The sequence below is a fragment of the Cucurbita maxima genome, unplaced genomic scaffold (assembly GCF_002738345.1).
Source record: "Cucurbita maxima cultivar Rimu unplaced genomic scaffold, Cmax_1.0 Cma_Scf00025, whole genome shotgun sequence".
Classification (NCBI taxonomy): Eukaryota; Viridiplantae; Streptophyta; class Magnoliopsida; order Cucurbitales; family Cucurbitaceae; genus Cucurbita; species Cucurbita maxima.
In genome coordinates, this window is record NW_019272041.1 from 1,913,257 (window position 1) to 1,926,823 (window position 13,567).

Here is a 13,567-nt window from a genome sequence, read left to right on the forward strand (position 1 = left end):
TTGTAAAAAAAGAAGAAATCTCATTTCAGTTACTCTGCAGTTCGACATTCAAGCAAAAGTTGTTGGCTGAATTCACTGAATTTGGAAGACCTGGCTGTAGTTCCGAGTATAAAACGAAACCAAAGCACGATGAAATTTCCAGATTCAAGCTGGCTTCATTCAAAAGAAAATGCAAAAAAAGCTGTAAGTGGATTTCGATCATTTGATTTCTGTTCTTTTTCAAGAATTTATGGATTAGTTTGGTTTGTTTCGTGGATTTTCTTCTGTTTTTTTGTTTTTTTTTTTTGTTTTTTTTGCCTTGATTCTAGAAAATTTATTTGTCTGAAAGAAATATGATGATCTTTGAAGATTTCTTCATCTAAACCTGAGTTCATTTTTGCTTAAATTCGTAATATACGTGTTTCTTGAAATGGATTTCTTAAAATTCTTTCTATTTTTCGTTTTTTTTTTCTTCATAAACTGAAGGTTTTGTTGAGAGAATAGTGCACTGATGAAGATGAAGAAGAAGAAGTGGAATTTGTTTTGTTCTCTGAATTTGTAATGGTTCTTTTTTCTTGATTTTGATAAGTTAGGGTTCTTGGATTCATTCATGTTGTTATGTTGGGTTGAAGTATGATGAATTCACTTGCATTGTTATGTTTGATTTCAGTGTCCAAATGCATATGGAATTTTCGGAGTTTTCTGAGTGCACGAGAATCGTACACAATCGGATCAGTAGAATAGATCCTGAGAATGTTAGGAAGATCATTGGTTTCCTACTTCTTCATGATCATGGTGATCAAGAAATGGCTCGTTTGGCGTTAGGGCCTGACCACTATATGCTTCAAGTTGTTCACTTAGTCAAGACTGAGCTGCATTTAATAGCTCTTAGATCGATGCCGCTCTCTATGTTGACCCCGGAGACGCCCCTGGCCTTGCCCCCATCCCCGCCCCCATCCCCGCCCCTGTCCAGGTCCCTTCCCACGGGGGGTTTCATTCCTTTTGCCTTGTCCCGAAACAGGCTATTTCCATCTTCCCCTTCAACTCCCCAACAGCTGACTGACAAACCTACTCCCGATTTCATAACATTGAGCTACACTGATTCTATGTATGAACTCCAAAATCCAGCTCAGTTTTTTAGTTTAGATGATCATGTTGAACCACCAAACTCTGGCCTCTCTGGCTATGATTGTAGCTATGTTGATCATGCCGGACTTGTCAACAACTTGAGTACTAGGACTACTGCCCGCCATTACTCGACTGTGCCTGAGTATCATCCGAAGATATGCCACTACTACAACAAAGGATATTGCAAGCATGGATATGGTTGTAGGTATCTCCATACAAACCCCATATTTGAGAGCGTTTCTCAGGTGTATAATGGAAATTCTGTCAATGAAGATCATGTTTTTCGGCCTGGTTCACTTGAGAAGTTGGAGTTTGAAATTGTTGAGCTTCTTAAATCAAGGAGGGGTAATCCTATTTCAATTGCTTCACTGCCAATGATTTACTATGAAAATTATGGAAAAGTTCTTCAAGCAGAAGGATACCTGACTGAGAGTCAGAGGCATGGTAAATCAGGCTTTAGCTTGACGAAGCTTCTCACTCGATTGAAAAGCATTCAGGTCATTGACAGGTCGGTATCACATTTGGTTTTAAGATACCAAATCAAGCTTCTGATTTTAGTGAGGTATCTATATGCTGAACTTTGGTTTGAATGTCTTTCAGGCCTCATGGGCAGCATGCAGTCATTTTGGCAGAAGATGCTCCAAGATTCATAGATCATCGAACCGAGAAGAACGACCATGGTCCACATGGTCCAATCGTTAGCAGTGCACGACAGATATATCTGACATTTCCAGCTGACAGCAACTTCACTGAAGATGATGTTTCTGATTACTTCAGGTAAATGCCTGGTTTAGACCTTCCCTTGATACAATTTATTGGCATTCTCTTGGCTTCTAACTGTTGCACATATCTTGTGTGTAGTGACCAGTATGGATTGGTTGAAGATGTAAGGATCCCATGCCAACAAAAAAGGATGTTTGGGTTCGTGACCTTTTACAATATCGAAACTGTGAATCTAATCTTGTCACAGGACAATGAGCATTTAATTTGCGGGGCTCGGGTTCTCGTGAAGCCTTACAGAGAAAAGTCGAAGCTGGACAGGTTAATATTTTGTTTGTTTAGTCCGACCAGATTGGCTTGAACTACTTGTTTTGATTCTTATTTTGTTTCAGGAGGAACCAAGAGAAAATAGAACAGCAAAAGCTATATTATGCTTCACACTATAACAACAGTCTCGAAACTGAGCAGCTTCACTCAGGTAAGTGTTCAGAACCGAATCGGATACCCCACGTTCTCATTTCCTATTTGTTGGATGTCTGGTTTATATTCAATGATTCAGGCTATGAGGACTCCAGAATGTTCAACCTCAGGATCGAGCAGCAGCAGCAGCAACAGCAGCAGCAGCAACAACAACAGCAACAGCAGGCATACGAAGTTGAAAGGAGGCTTTCAGAGATGAATTTAATGGTTAAATCTGTAATGAATCAGCCATACTTCAGCTATCAGATGAAGCAACTCGATGTTCCAGAAGGTTGATTAGCTTTCTGTTTGAAACAAACTCCTTCGAATTCCTCTCGTTAACAATTCAGTTTCACATGTGCAGATCATTTCAGTTTCCCAATTGCAGAAAGGTTAGACAATCTGTTGGATGCTCTGAAAACTGGCGCCGGTGCCAGTGCCAGTGCCAGTGCCAGTGCCAATGCTGGTGTCGGTGCCGGCTCTAGTGGTCATAATAATAAGCCAGCCGAGGCCGACTGGAATCACCTTGTCATCGACCTTGAAAGGTACAAAAAAAAGAACAAAAAAAAGCATAGATTTTCATGGTAAATGGCTAATGATCTTGAGGTTTGTTTGTTGTTGTTGATGATGGCAGTGAAGGATATAATCTACCAGAGAGCCCATTTGAATCTCCAACAGGAAGTAGCATATAGGATGGAAGTGACACATTCACACACTCACGTAGGATTATCAAACCAGCTTTACTTACAGAAGGAAGGAAGGAAGGAAGCATAAAAAGAACCGCTGATTCTCATTCATTTCATTTCATTCATTCATTCGTTTCATTCATTCACGACAGTAATCTTCTTCGCTACCAGTTCAATCATGACAGCGTATGTATGAACATAGTTATCACGCATGAAGATTCTAAGGTTTCTTATTTCTCAGAATAATTTCAGGTTACAAAAGAACCAAGTTTGGTGTTTAGGGATAGAAAGATAGGATTTTGAAGTGTTTCTTTTTTGTTTGGTAGGTGTAAGAAACCACGTCTTTTGAAAAGATTGTGAAATGTTATTGGAATCTTCATGCAATGAATAAGTCGATGAGTTATCATTTATTGTTAATTGTTTTTCTAAGCTTATTTGTTGTTCAAAATGTGAAAGAGGTGGGAAATAGGCAATGATATGCTTACTCATAATCTGGAAATATGTTGTGAAGGAGGTTGGAAATAGACAATAATATTCTTTCTCATGATCTGGAAATATGTTGTGGTGATTGATGTCGAACCCCTTTGTGAAGTCTATGTCGAACACAGAAGTCGAGCGGCTTGTGATTGCTGCCCGTGCTTCATCTCATAATCTCGCAATATGTTGCGGAGATCGATGTCGATCCCCTTCGTGAATAAATAATTTTTAAGAAATGTCGGGTAATAGGGGGGCGGGCTTGACACCACAGGTGAAGTTGGTGGTTGGCTCGAAAATGCAACGTGTCCCAAACAAATCAACAAACTATTTCCTCTTTTATTCCCCTAATTTTCCCTCCTTTCTCCAACCCAACCATGGAAGCCTTGCTCCCAATTTCTACCTCTCCCTTCCGATTCCTTCCCACAGCCAATGCCAGCCCTCGTCCCGTTTCTCCTTTCCCCCTCAATTTGCGTTCAAATTCGCTCAATAAGCGGAGACGAACGCCCACGTTTGCGGCCATTGATGGCGCTTCGCTTGCAGCAGCAGCAGCCGATCCCACTCAGGTTGAAATCACTTGGCAGATTGTCGTGGGAGCGATTGGTAATATGAATCAATGATTTTCATGTTTGATTGTTTTTATCCCAATCTGATTGATGGATGGCGATTTTGGTTGTAGCTGGAGTGACCCCGTTCGTGGTGGCCGGAATCGAGTTCAGCAAGAGGATTGTGAGTTAAGGGATTTGGAATTACTTGTGTTTTGTCTTGTTTTTTTGGTTCTTTTTCTTAGCTTTGGGAATGAAAATGGCAGGTGGCTCAGAAGAGATGTAAAGAATGTGGTGGTTCGGGGCTTGTTTTGATGGACAAAGACTACTTCCGTTGCCCTGAATGCGGTATTTGTTCTTCCATATCTGAGTACTTTTGTTCGATGTTTTTGAAGTGTTTCTATGAACATTTTCAGGATATAGTGATAATTCTGTTGCTGAATTTAGTCTCTTAGATTTTAATATCTTTTAACTCTATCATTTGCTTGAGAGAATGTTAATATTGTTTGATAGTAAGCCACCTCGAACACATTTGGCTTGGTTTTATCAAAATTCCCCTATACTTTGGGCAGAAATTTTGGGTTTTCCTATCTTATTTATTGGCCTAATGGAATATAGCCAGCTTATCATGAACCAATTTTAAACTAGATTGAAAATGTTTAAACAAGAACCAAATTTATGGGGGAAAAAAACACAAATAAACTAAATTTTATGAGGGAAATAAACAAGATGAACCAGATTTTAAACTAGAATGCCCGACTTATCAATTTATCCAGTAAACTATTGGGGGCTCATGTAGCCCATGCCAGATTAATCGTATTCTGGGCCGGAGCAATGAACTTATTCGAAGTGGCTCATTTCGTATCTAAGAAGCCCGTGTATGAACAAGGATTAATTTTACTTCCCCACCTAGCTACTCTAGGTTGGGGCGTAGGTCTTTAATAGGTAGAGTATGTTGAGAATTGTTAGGAGAGGAGTCCCACACCGACTAATTAAGGGATTGATTATGGGTTTATAAGTAAAGGAATACCATCTTCATTGGTATGAGACCTTTTGGGGAAACCAAAAATAAAGCCAAGAGAGTCTCCTAACAGAGTATTATGTTAGTAAGCTTCTTCTTCTTCCCTCTTGACATTTATAGGTTTGGCAGGTGGTTTTTTGCCATGGCAATCGTGGAGGCGATTCTTTTCGGGCTAAAGAAGACAATCATTAGTACGTCTCTTTTAAAGCCCTGTAATTCTACAGATTTCAAAGAAAGGGTTCAGGATCTTCTTCCTTGATGGGGAGGCGAGGAACAAAAGAAGCAATCCGTTCGGTAATTGTATGTATTTGTGGTATAAAAAGCTATTTACAAGTTCACCAAGTTTCTTAATTATTACTTGCATGCTTAATAATGTTGATAGTCAATTGTTGAATCCAAGTGCATAAGTTTCAGGATTAAATTTTACCATCAGCCTATTTTTACAAGAAAGCTGTAAAATCTCTTTATATTAGGCCATTTTGCTCTTTGTCACATGAGATGTGCAGACTCAAGCATGTTTGATTAGGATTATGGGGGATGTTGGGAAACAGAATTTGTAATCTCTGACTGATTTCCACTAGCATTATGTATGATAAAGCACTCACAAACCTATGATTCTTTTTTAGCAATCACATAGTTTTTGTGCAATTATTTGAATTAATGAATTCGGTTTTCCTACTTGATTCAGTGATTACACATCTATTCTGTTAGTTACGCATTTGTATAGAACTAATGGAGTCCTGGGTAAAAAGTTTTAAACAATTATGCTCTGTGTTGGATTTTTCTGAATGTTTTTGTTGTTCTGGGTGGTGTTAAAAGGATGAAAGTCCTACTTTGGCTAATTTAGAAAATGATTATGGGTTTATAATCAAGGAATACTATCTCCATTGGTATGAAGCCTTTTGCTCAAAGCAAAGTCACGAGAGTTTATGCTCAAAATGGACAATATCATACCATTGTAGAGAATCGTGTTCATACACTTGGATTTTTATCTAGCAATGAGCTGATTCATATACTGTAACAGTCTAAATTCACTACCAGCAGATATTGATATTGTCTTGTCTGCTTTGGCCCATTACGTATCGTCATCTGCCTCACAGTTTTAAACGCTAGGGAGAGGTTTCCACACCCTTATATTTATTCCTCTCTCGGTTTCCAACCGAATAGACGTAATTGTGTGAATCTTGTTGGAGGTTAATTGTGAATGTCATCCTAATAGTATGATATTGTCCACTTTGAGCATAAGCTCTCATGACTTTGTTTTGAGTTTCCCCAAAAAAACCTCATATCCTTGCCTATAAACCTCATGATCATTCCTTAAATTAGCCAAATGCAGGACTCACTCTCGAACAGTCTCCCCTTAATTGAGGCTCGACTCCTTTCTCTGGAACTCTTAAACAAAGTACACTCTTTGTTCGACACTTTAGTCACTTTTTTACTACACTTTCGAAGCTCACAACCTTTGTTCGATATTTGAGAATTCTAATGGGAACTATGTGAAACACTCACACTTTATTAAAACCAATCGAGAACAGATTTACAAGTAACTATTACTTTGTTTTTCCTTAAAATATCTAGATCAGGTATCTTTATTCAAATAAATATACAATGGGTTCGTACAAATAAATACATCAGGTATCTTTAACCATGATTACTTTCTGGAAATTTTCTTTGACTTGAAAAAAGAACAAAAAAAAAAAAAAAAAATTTATGATATTTTCATAATGAACAAAGTGGAGTTTCATTTCAATGACAATGACAAGAAGGGTATCAATATTTAACCCCATTTGACTTAAATACCCCAAATTGTAACACTTTTTAAGGTTTTACATTAACATTGTTACACGAATCTAAGTTTTAGATCTAATTTTAAATAATTAAATAAGTTTAATGCAAAAAAGTGGTTTATTTTTGTTTAAAAAAAAGTAATGAGAACCCATAATATATAAAAAAAAATATAATATGATATCAACAAAATATTGTTCTAAATTAGATGTTTTAACCATGATTATCTTTATATTATTTTCTGGATTGAGTTTATAATATTTTTAGATTCAATTTTGTTGGTAATTTTTTTTTTAAAAAAATTGTAATTAAGTAATAAATTAACTCTGGGTTGTTTGAATAATTTATTTATTTATTTATTTATTTATTTATGTGTGTATATTTTAAAAAATTAAGACAAATAATGGAATAAACTCAATTCATAAAAATTTTACCATCAAATGAGTTTATAATTAAATTCAATTTATGTGAATTTTTTAGATTATTGAGTCTTTTAAATATTTAAAAGCTCAACCGGAGCAAGAATTGAGACAAAAAAAAATATTAATTACAACAGCATGACATATCTGCTTACGTCACTAATCCACCGACTCTTGGAAGCAATGTGAATTTGTAACTGAGCAACGACAAATGTGATTACAATGTTTGACTTTGACCATTTTCAGCCATTCTTCCAACCAAAATAACTAATGCCACGTGGAAACATATTACTGGCTTAATTCTACCACGTAGATTCTGAAAATAGCTTCACACGTGGATAATCACAAAAGATAAATAATAACAATAATAATAATAATAATAATAATAATTTACGTTTAAATTATATTTTCATCCTTCAATTTATATACTTATTTAATTTGGTTAAGAAAAGAAAAAAAATCATAATTTATTCCTAATTTATAGCAATTTAGTCCATATGGTAGATTTTTCAATAATTTTAAATGATAAATATAAAAACTATATTTTTAATTATATAATTGGGTTTAGAGATTAAAATATTAAAATGGAAAAGTTTTCCATTTTAATATTTTAAAGTAAAGCATATAGGTTGAATATTTTATGAGAAAAGAAAAAAAAATAGCATTTAAAACACGTGAAAATTTGGTCAAAATAAATTAAATATTGAAATAATTAGAGTCAAAAGAAGTAGGTTTTTGAATAATGGACCAAAATGTTTATGGTAATGATTGATATAAATTAAGAAAATTGGTTCCAGTTCGAGACGTAATGGTTATGTCACCAATGGTCGGTATTAGCTCTTCCAAATAATATCGTGTTAATAAATGAAACAAAAGTAGTTGGTTTGGAACTAACCTGTAAGCGTGCAAGAGATAATTCGAGCATCGACCTCGTGTCATGTGCCACATATTTTTATGTGGTTAAAGTAGTCAATTGTTGATCAGTGGTAAGGTCTTTTATATCTTTTCGTGAAGGTGGACTCCCAATATTTATAACTCTTTTACAAGGTTCGGGTATCGTATCGTATCGTATCCTTGTTATGGTACTGGTGCCAACTGTGTGTAGTCTTCGGTTGTCATTAAAGCTCAATGAGTGAATGGTCAATGTATTCCGTATGTGCTGCTTGGCATAGGGCTGGATTGTTCAAAGCTTAAGTGTTTTGATAACATTAGGTGGGTCTAAGACTATTGGACGAGTCCTAGGTCAGCCCATGATTGACCCTGAATTGATATGTGCATTTGTTAGGGTGATATGTTTGTTAATTGGTGCAGCGATGGTGGTGTCATCGTTATAATGATGTAGTCACTTCTCGTTGTATGGAGCATCGCTTGCCCTTCGCACCTTGGTTGATAGTCCGATGGAGGGTTAATACGTGGGAGGTGACCCTTAGATCTAATTGTCACGACTCTTTGAGTATCAGGTACGACTTCATTGATTATAGAGTTATGTGGTCAAATGTTTGAAAGTATTTTTCGTTCGTGTATTATTTTTCTTAGTCCATCTCTCATTATGTCACGGTTGATTCCTGAACAATTCTAACTTGATAGTATTGACCTTTTGAAGAAGTCACTAGGTATGGTCGAGTCATCCTAGTTGTGGTAGGTGGCTTAGTTGAGTTGAGAATGAGTTATTGTATTCTCCTATCCATTGAGCTACGACTATCGAACCTTAGGAATTGATCCTGAACAATTGTATTCTCGTATCGATCACATGTTCTCTTACAAGATTTGACTTCGCTTGCCACCTTCTGTTGATCGATACGAGATTTGCCCCTACTCAGCTTGTACCCATTGGTTGGTCTATATTATTCTCGTGTATTAGAGATCAATACAATCTTTGAAGGATGAGAATGACCTTAAATCGCTAAGGTCTAGGAAGCGAAGCGGTAGGTCGACGCATCTCCACTAAAGAAGACTCGTTATTTGAAACAACAAGGACTTTATGGTTGACTACAACAACATCCTAACACTATCATCTCGTTTTTTTTTTACCTACCTATTTCTTCTCTTAAAACGATGTCTCGATTTGTGTCCAAATAACTCCTTTAATTTTCCTAATTCTTCTAAAATATTTAAGATAGCTCCAAATTGCCGCCCACAAAAATAGACAAACAAGCTGGTAAAACTAGCAAAGCTAACATTAAATAAGGCATACAAATAACACACGTTTAACGTTTTTAATGTTCATACACAAAAAATGAATTCACAACGTTTCGATTATTGAGACACCACATGTGCTGGCCTTAAAACGTGAAATTAATTTTATGTACTTTCTGTCTTAAATAATTAAGTAGGTTAACATATAAGTACGACATTCCTATTCTAAGAAAGAAAAATAAATGTTTGATCCGTCTATATTTATATTTATTATGTTATTAACGGGAGACAAATAAATGACTAAATTAAAGATGTTCATATTATTTCGGAGAGGGGTAGGATCCTATGGGGACCTGCCCCGAGTAGGGAGAAGATTCTCCGTTTAGATGAGAAATGGGGAGGGAGTAAAGAACATTTTTTTTCCTTAAATGAGGTCGAAGACGAGATTATATTCCCTGTTCCTGTCCAATTTTCTGCTTTACACCGTTTTTGTCCCGCTTAAACGAAAGACCGTATTATCCGTGATAAACTCGATCCCCACAACTTCTTTACGGGAAATTTTTGTCTTGATCCTACAAAAATAAATAAGAAATTTCACGAGAATAGTCGAAACATCTTTCAAAATAAAATAATACGATAAAATATATAATATTGAAGATCGAGAAAATAAAAAAAAGATTGGTACGCCAATACTTTTATTGCTGCAAAGACAAAATAAACGTGTGGGCCAATTTCCCACGTGGGAACGGTTTTTTTTTTTTTTTTTTTTTTTTGCATTAAATTTTTAATTAAAACAATATATTAATCCATTTTTCAATTTGTATTTTTGTATTAAATCTACAATTATTATTTTAAATTCTAATTATACTTTATCATATATTTATAAATCAACACAAAATTAAGAATAAATTATTATCAATTAATTTATCAACATATTTTATTATAAGTTTTGTATAATTATTATGACTATAATTTAAAATATTTTAATATAATTTTTTTAAAACTTAAAATCCAAAATTTGGATTTAATAAAAATATAAAAATAGTTTTAAAGTTAGTACCTAATTTAATGGTTGAGATTATTATTATTATTATTATTATTATTATTATTATTATTATTATTATTATTTAGTTAAGAAATATTCACAATGTTTAAGACATTTTAATTTACCCAATTTTTTGTATTTGTAATATAACAATAATAATAAATAATTTTAATATTATTTGAAAATTTATAATGGTATTAACTAGATATTTTATTATTATTGTTATTTAAGTTAAATGTCTAAACCTTTTCACTATTTTTTCAATATTATCATCTATTTTTAATAAATTATTTAATAAAAATATAATATAAATACATTATCTTAATTTATGATAATGATTATGTAAAAAAAAAAGGACAAATATTAAAATGAATTATTTATTAATGATACAATAATTTGGGGTTAAGACAGTTTTAATGGCTTTAACATACTTTTATATATATATATATATATAACATATAAAAAATTGTTTAAAATTTTATAGAGCAAAATAAATAAATGAATAAATGTGAACATTGGTTTATTATTTAAAAAAAAAAAAATAATAAATAGGTTCGATCGCCATTGTTGATAAGTGAAGGTTCATCCCAGTTTATGAACTCAATTACCTTTCTCTCCGGCCATGGATTCTGGGTATTGTATTTCTTCTTTACTTCCTTCTCTCAACTCTTTTTTTTTTTTTTTTTTTTTTTTTTTTTTCTCTTGTTTCTCNACTGAAATCTTAGTTGTGGATTGAATTTTTGAGCTCAGATTGCTGATTTCCCCTTTTTGATTCAATTGGTATTCACTTTTCGATCTTTTCCTTCTTTTTTTAGTTGCTTTTGCTTGAAAATATTCAGATCTTGTCTTGCTTTCGACTGCTTTTACGCCATTTCATGATTTGGGCTGGTTAGACCTAGATTTTCCCTCATTTCCATGCATTTTCTACTACGAATAAAGTCGATGGGTTCAAAATTTTGTGTATCAAAGGGAGACAGAACGAGTTTTTCTTTCTCCTAAGGGCTGCCTTGTTGGCTAAGATTCGGGCGTCATAATCGCCCAGAGGTTGCTTGTTTGAATCTGCGGTGAGCTTAATAAGGAATATCTTCAATATCTTCAATATCTGTAAGGTCTTTTAACATCTGATCACAATACATAGCTTAAGGATCTTCAATGCTTCAGAATCTTTTGTGGTAGCACAGAAATTCAATCTTACACGTTCTTCTTCCATGATATCTTACCTTCATTCTCTATTTTCTGGTTAGGCTACACAGGGCGTCTTAGGCCACATTTCTTCAGAATTTTGAAACGAAACTTTTGTTCTTGGAGTCTTGAAGTAACAGAGACATTTTGGTGACAAAAGAAGAGAGCCTGTAATAAGTTTTAGATCATTTTTCTTTTCACAAAAGTGTCCTGTTATTGCTCTGGGGTGAATCTTGTGCTAGAAATATAACCTTCAATGCAAGAAGCTTCAAGAAAGAAAGTTTCAGATCAATCTCACAGGTTCTATGAACAGCCACAGCAAGAACTTGGATCCTATTACTGGCCTCCTATCAACCAAAATCACTTACCATCTGAGGCTTTCAACCCATATTGCAACCTTGAGTCGTCCTTGGGAACTAGCAGTTACCCACCTCAAAATTCTTCTTCTACTGTTAGCTTAACATCTAATGGAAGCCCTTCACACCAAGAGTGCCATTCATACCCGTTAGAACCGTATTATTCTCCCGACAACAACCGTGGCTCGCCTGTCAGTAAATCTTGCTTAACAGATGATGCTGATGATGACTTGAGGCACAAGATCAGGGAATTGGAGATTGCAATCCTTGGACCTGATTCAGAGATGTTTGATATCTATTCTGTCTCTAATCCAGTCAATCTTGTGTTATCTGAGCAAGAAGCAGGGTGGAAAGATGTGGCTGAGATAATCTCTAGAAGGGATTTGAAAGAGATGCTTTGTGCTTGTGCTCGAGCAATAGGAGAAAATGATATGTTGGCTGGAGAATGGTTGATATCTGAGTTACGTGGAATGGTCTCGGTTTCGGGTGCACCAATCCAACGTTTAGGAGCTTACTTGTTAGAGGCACTTGTTGCAAGGACAGCTTCTTCAGGTAGTACTATCTACAAAGCACTAAGATGTAAAGAGCCTATAGGCTCTGAATTGCTCTCATACATGAACATTCTCTATGAAGTTTGCCCTTATTTCAAGTTCGGGTACCTATCAGCAAATGGGGCAATTGCTGAAGCCATAAAAGGTGAAAATAGAGTTCACATAATTGATTTCCAGATAGGCCAGGGAAATCAGTGGATGACATTGATGCAAGCTCTTGCAAATCGGCCGGGAGGGCCCCCAAAGATTACTATCACAGGGATAGATGATTCTACTTCAGCATTTTCTCGAGGAGGGGACGTTGAGATTGTAGCGAAAAGGTTGTCGAATTTGGCAGAGTCATTGATGGTACCCTTTGAGTTCCATGGAATTGCAGGCTCTGCTTCCGAAATTCAACTAGAAGATCTAAAAGTTCAACCAGGTGAGGCCATTGCTGTGAATTTTGCCTTGGTGCTACACCATATGACAGATGAAAGTGTCGACAGTCCGAATCATCGGGATCGAATCCTGCGACTCGTCAAGAGCTTGTCTCCAAAAGTTGTGACCGTTGTCGAGCAAGAGTCGAACAACAATACAGCTCCCTTTTTCCCCCGTTTTCTCCAAACATTGAACTATTATACTGCCATTTTCGAGTCCATAGATATGACTCTTCCAAGAGAGCACAAGCAGCGGATCAATGTCGAGCAGCACTGTTTAGCTCGGGACATCGTTAATATAGTAGCATGTGAGGGAGCCGAAAGAGTCGAACGTCATGAACTTCTTGGAAAGTGGAGATCACGGTTCCTCATGGCAGGGTTTGAGCCACACCCTTTAAGCCCTTTTGTCAACGCTACAATTGAAGCACTGCTAAAGAACTACTGTGACAAGTACACGCTTGAAGAAAGGGATGGAGCCCTATATCTTGGCTGGTTGAATCAAAATCTGGTTACCTCTAGTGCTTGGATATGACACCTTAGTTGTAAAATGTAAGTTTCCACTTCAACCTATGAAAATATGTAATATTGATGATCTTTTCTACGAGTTTATAGAATATGATTCCTATAGTTACTGATATGCATACTATCATAACGCAAAACAAGAA

At 35.5% G+C, this 13,567-nt stretch overlaps 3 protein-coding genes across 5 annotated transcripts; all 3 read left to right on the forward strand.

Moving 5' to 3' along the window:
* The first annotated feature begins 15 nt into the window (after positions 1-15).
* Positions 16-3,387, forward strand: LOC111498363 (zinc finger CCCH domain-containing protein 18-like). Its single transcript, XM_023149567.1, has 8 exons — positions 16-183; positions 650-1,615; positions 1,708-1,884; positions 1,969-2,148; positions 2,220-2,305; positions 2,387-2,578; positions 2,651-2,831; positions 2,921-3,387. The coding sequence occupies exons 1-8, from the start codon at positions 170-172 to the stop codon at positions 2,976-2,978; spliced, it is 1,854 nt and encodes a 617-aa protein (XP_023005335.1). The 5' UTR covers positions 16-169; the 3' UTR covers positions 2,979-3,387.
* An 84-nt stretch (positions 3,388-3,471) lies between these two features.
* On the forward strand, positions 3,472-5,620 carry LOC111498537. 2 transcript variants are annotated; one of them, XM_023149831.1, is made up of 5 exons: positions 3,472-4,049; positions 4,126-4,175; positions 4,258-4,339; positions 5,142-5,235; positions 5,366-5,620. In XM_023149831.1, the coding sequence occupies exons 1-4, from the start codon at positions 3,824-3,826 to the stop codon at positions 5,186-5,188; spliced, it is 405 nt and encodes a 134-aa protein (XP_023005599.1). In that variant the 5' UTR covers positions 3,472-3,823; the 3' UTR covers positions 5,189-5,235; positions 5,366-5,620. The 2 variants fall into 2 exon arrangements, with proteins under 2 accessions (XP_023005599.1, XP_023005598.1); XM_023149830.1 differs by having other exon boundaries at positions 5,142-5,620.
* Positions 5,621-10,935: 5,315 nt separating this feature from the next.
* LOC111498387 (scarecrow-like transcription factor PAT1) lies at positions 10,936-13,509 on the forward strand. 2 transcript variants are annotated; one of them, XM_023149608.1, is made up of 2 exons: positions 10,936-11,030; positions 11,642-13,509. In XM_023149608.1, exon 2 carries the CDS (start codon positions 11,836-11,838, stop codon positions 13,432-13,434), a length of 1,599 nt encoding a protein of 532 aa, XP_023005376.1. In that variant the 5' UTR covers positions 10,936-11,030; positions 11,642-11,835; the 3' UTR covers positions 13,435-13,509. The 2 variants fall into 2 exon arrangements, with proteins under 2 accessions (XP_023005376.1, XP_023005377.1); XM_023149609.1 differs by lacking the exon at positions 10,936-11,030 and adding an exon at positions 11,046-11,461.
* The last annotated feature ends 58 nt before the right edge of the window (positions 13,510-13,567 follow it).

Coding starts and splice junctions, on each gene's coding strand:
- LOC111498363 (XM_023149567.1), top strand. Junction 1,885..1,968: donor GATGTTTCTGATTACTTCAG/GTAAATGCCTGG, acceptor TCTTGTGTGTAG/TGACCAGTATGGATTGGTTG. Junction 2,306..2,386: donor AACTGAGCAGCTTCACTCAG/GTAAGTGTTCAG, acceptor TCAATGATTCAG/GCTATGAGGACTCCAGAATG.
- LOC111498387 (XM_023149608.1), top strand. CDS start 11,836: ATGCAAGAAGCTTCAAGAAAGAAAGTTTCAGATCAATCTCACAGGTTC.
- LOC111498537 (XM_023149830.1), top strand. CDS start 3,824: ATGGAAGCCTTGCTCCCAATTTCTACCTCTCCCTTCCGATTCCTTCCC. Junction 4,050..4,125: donor GATTGTCGTGGGAGCGATTG/GTAATATGAATC, acceptor TTTTGGTTGTAG/CTGGAGTGACCCCGTTCGTG. Junction 4,340..5,141: donor CTTCCGTTGCCCTGAATGCG/GTATTTGTTCTT, acceptor TAGGTTTGGCAG/GTGGTTTTTTGCCATGGCAA.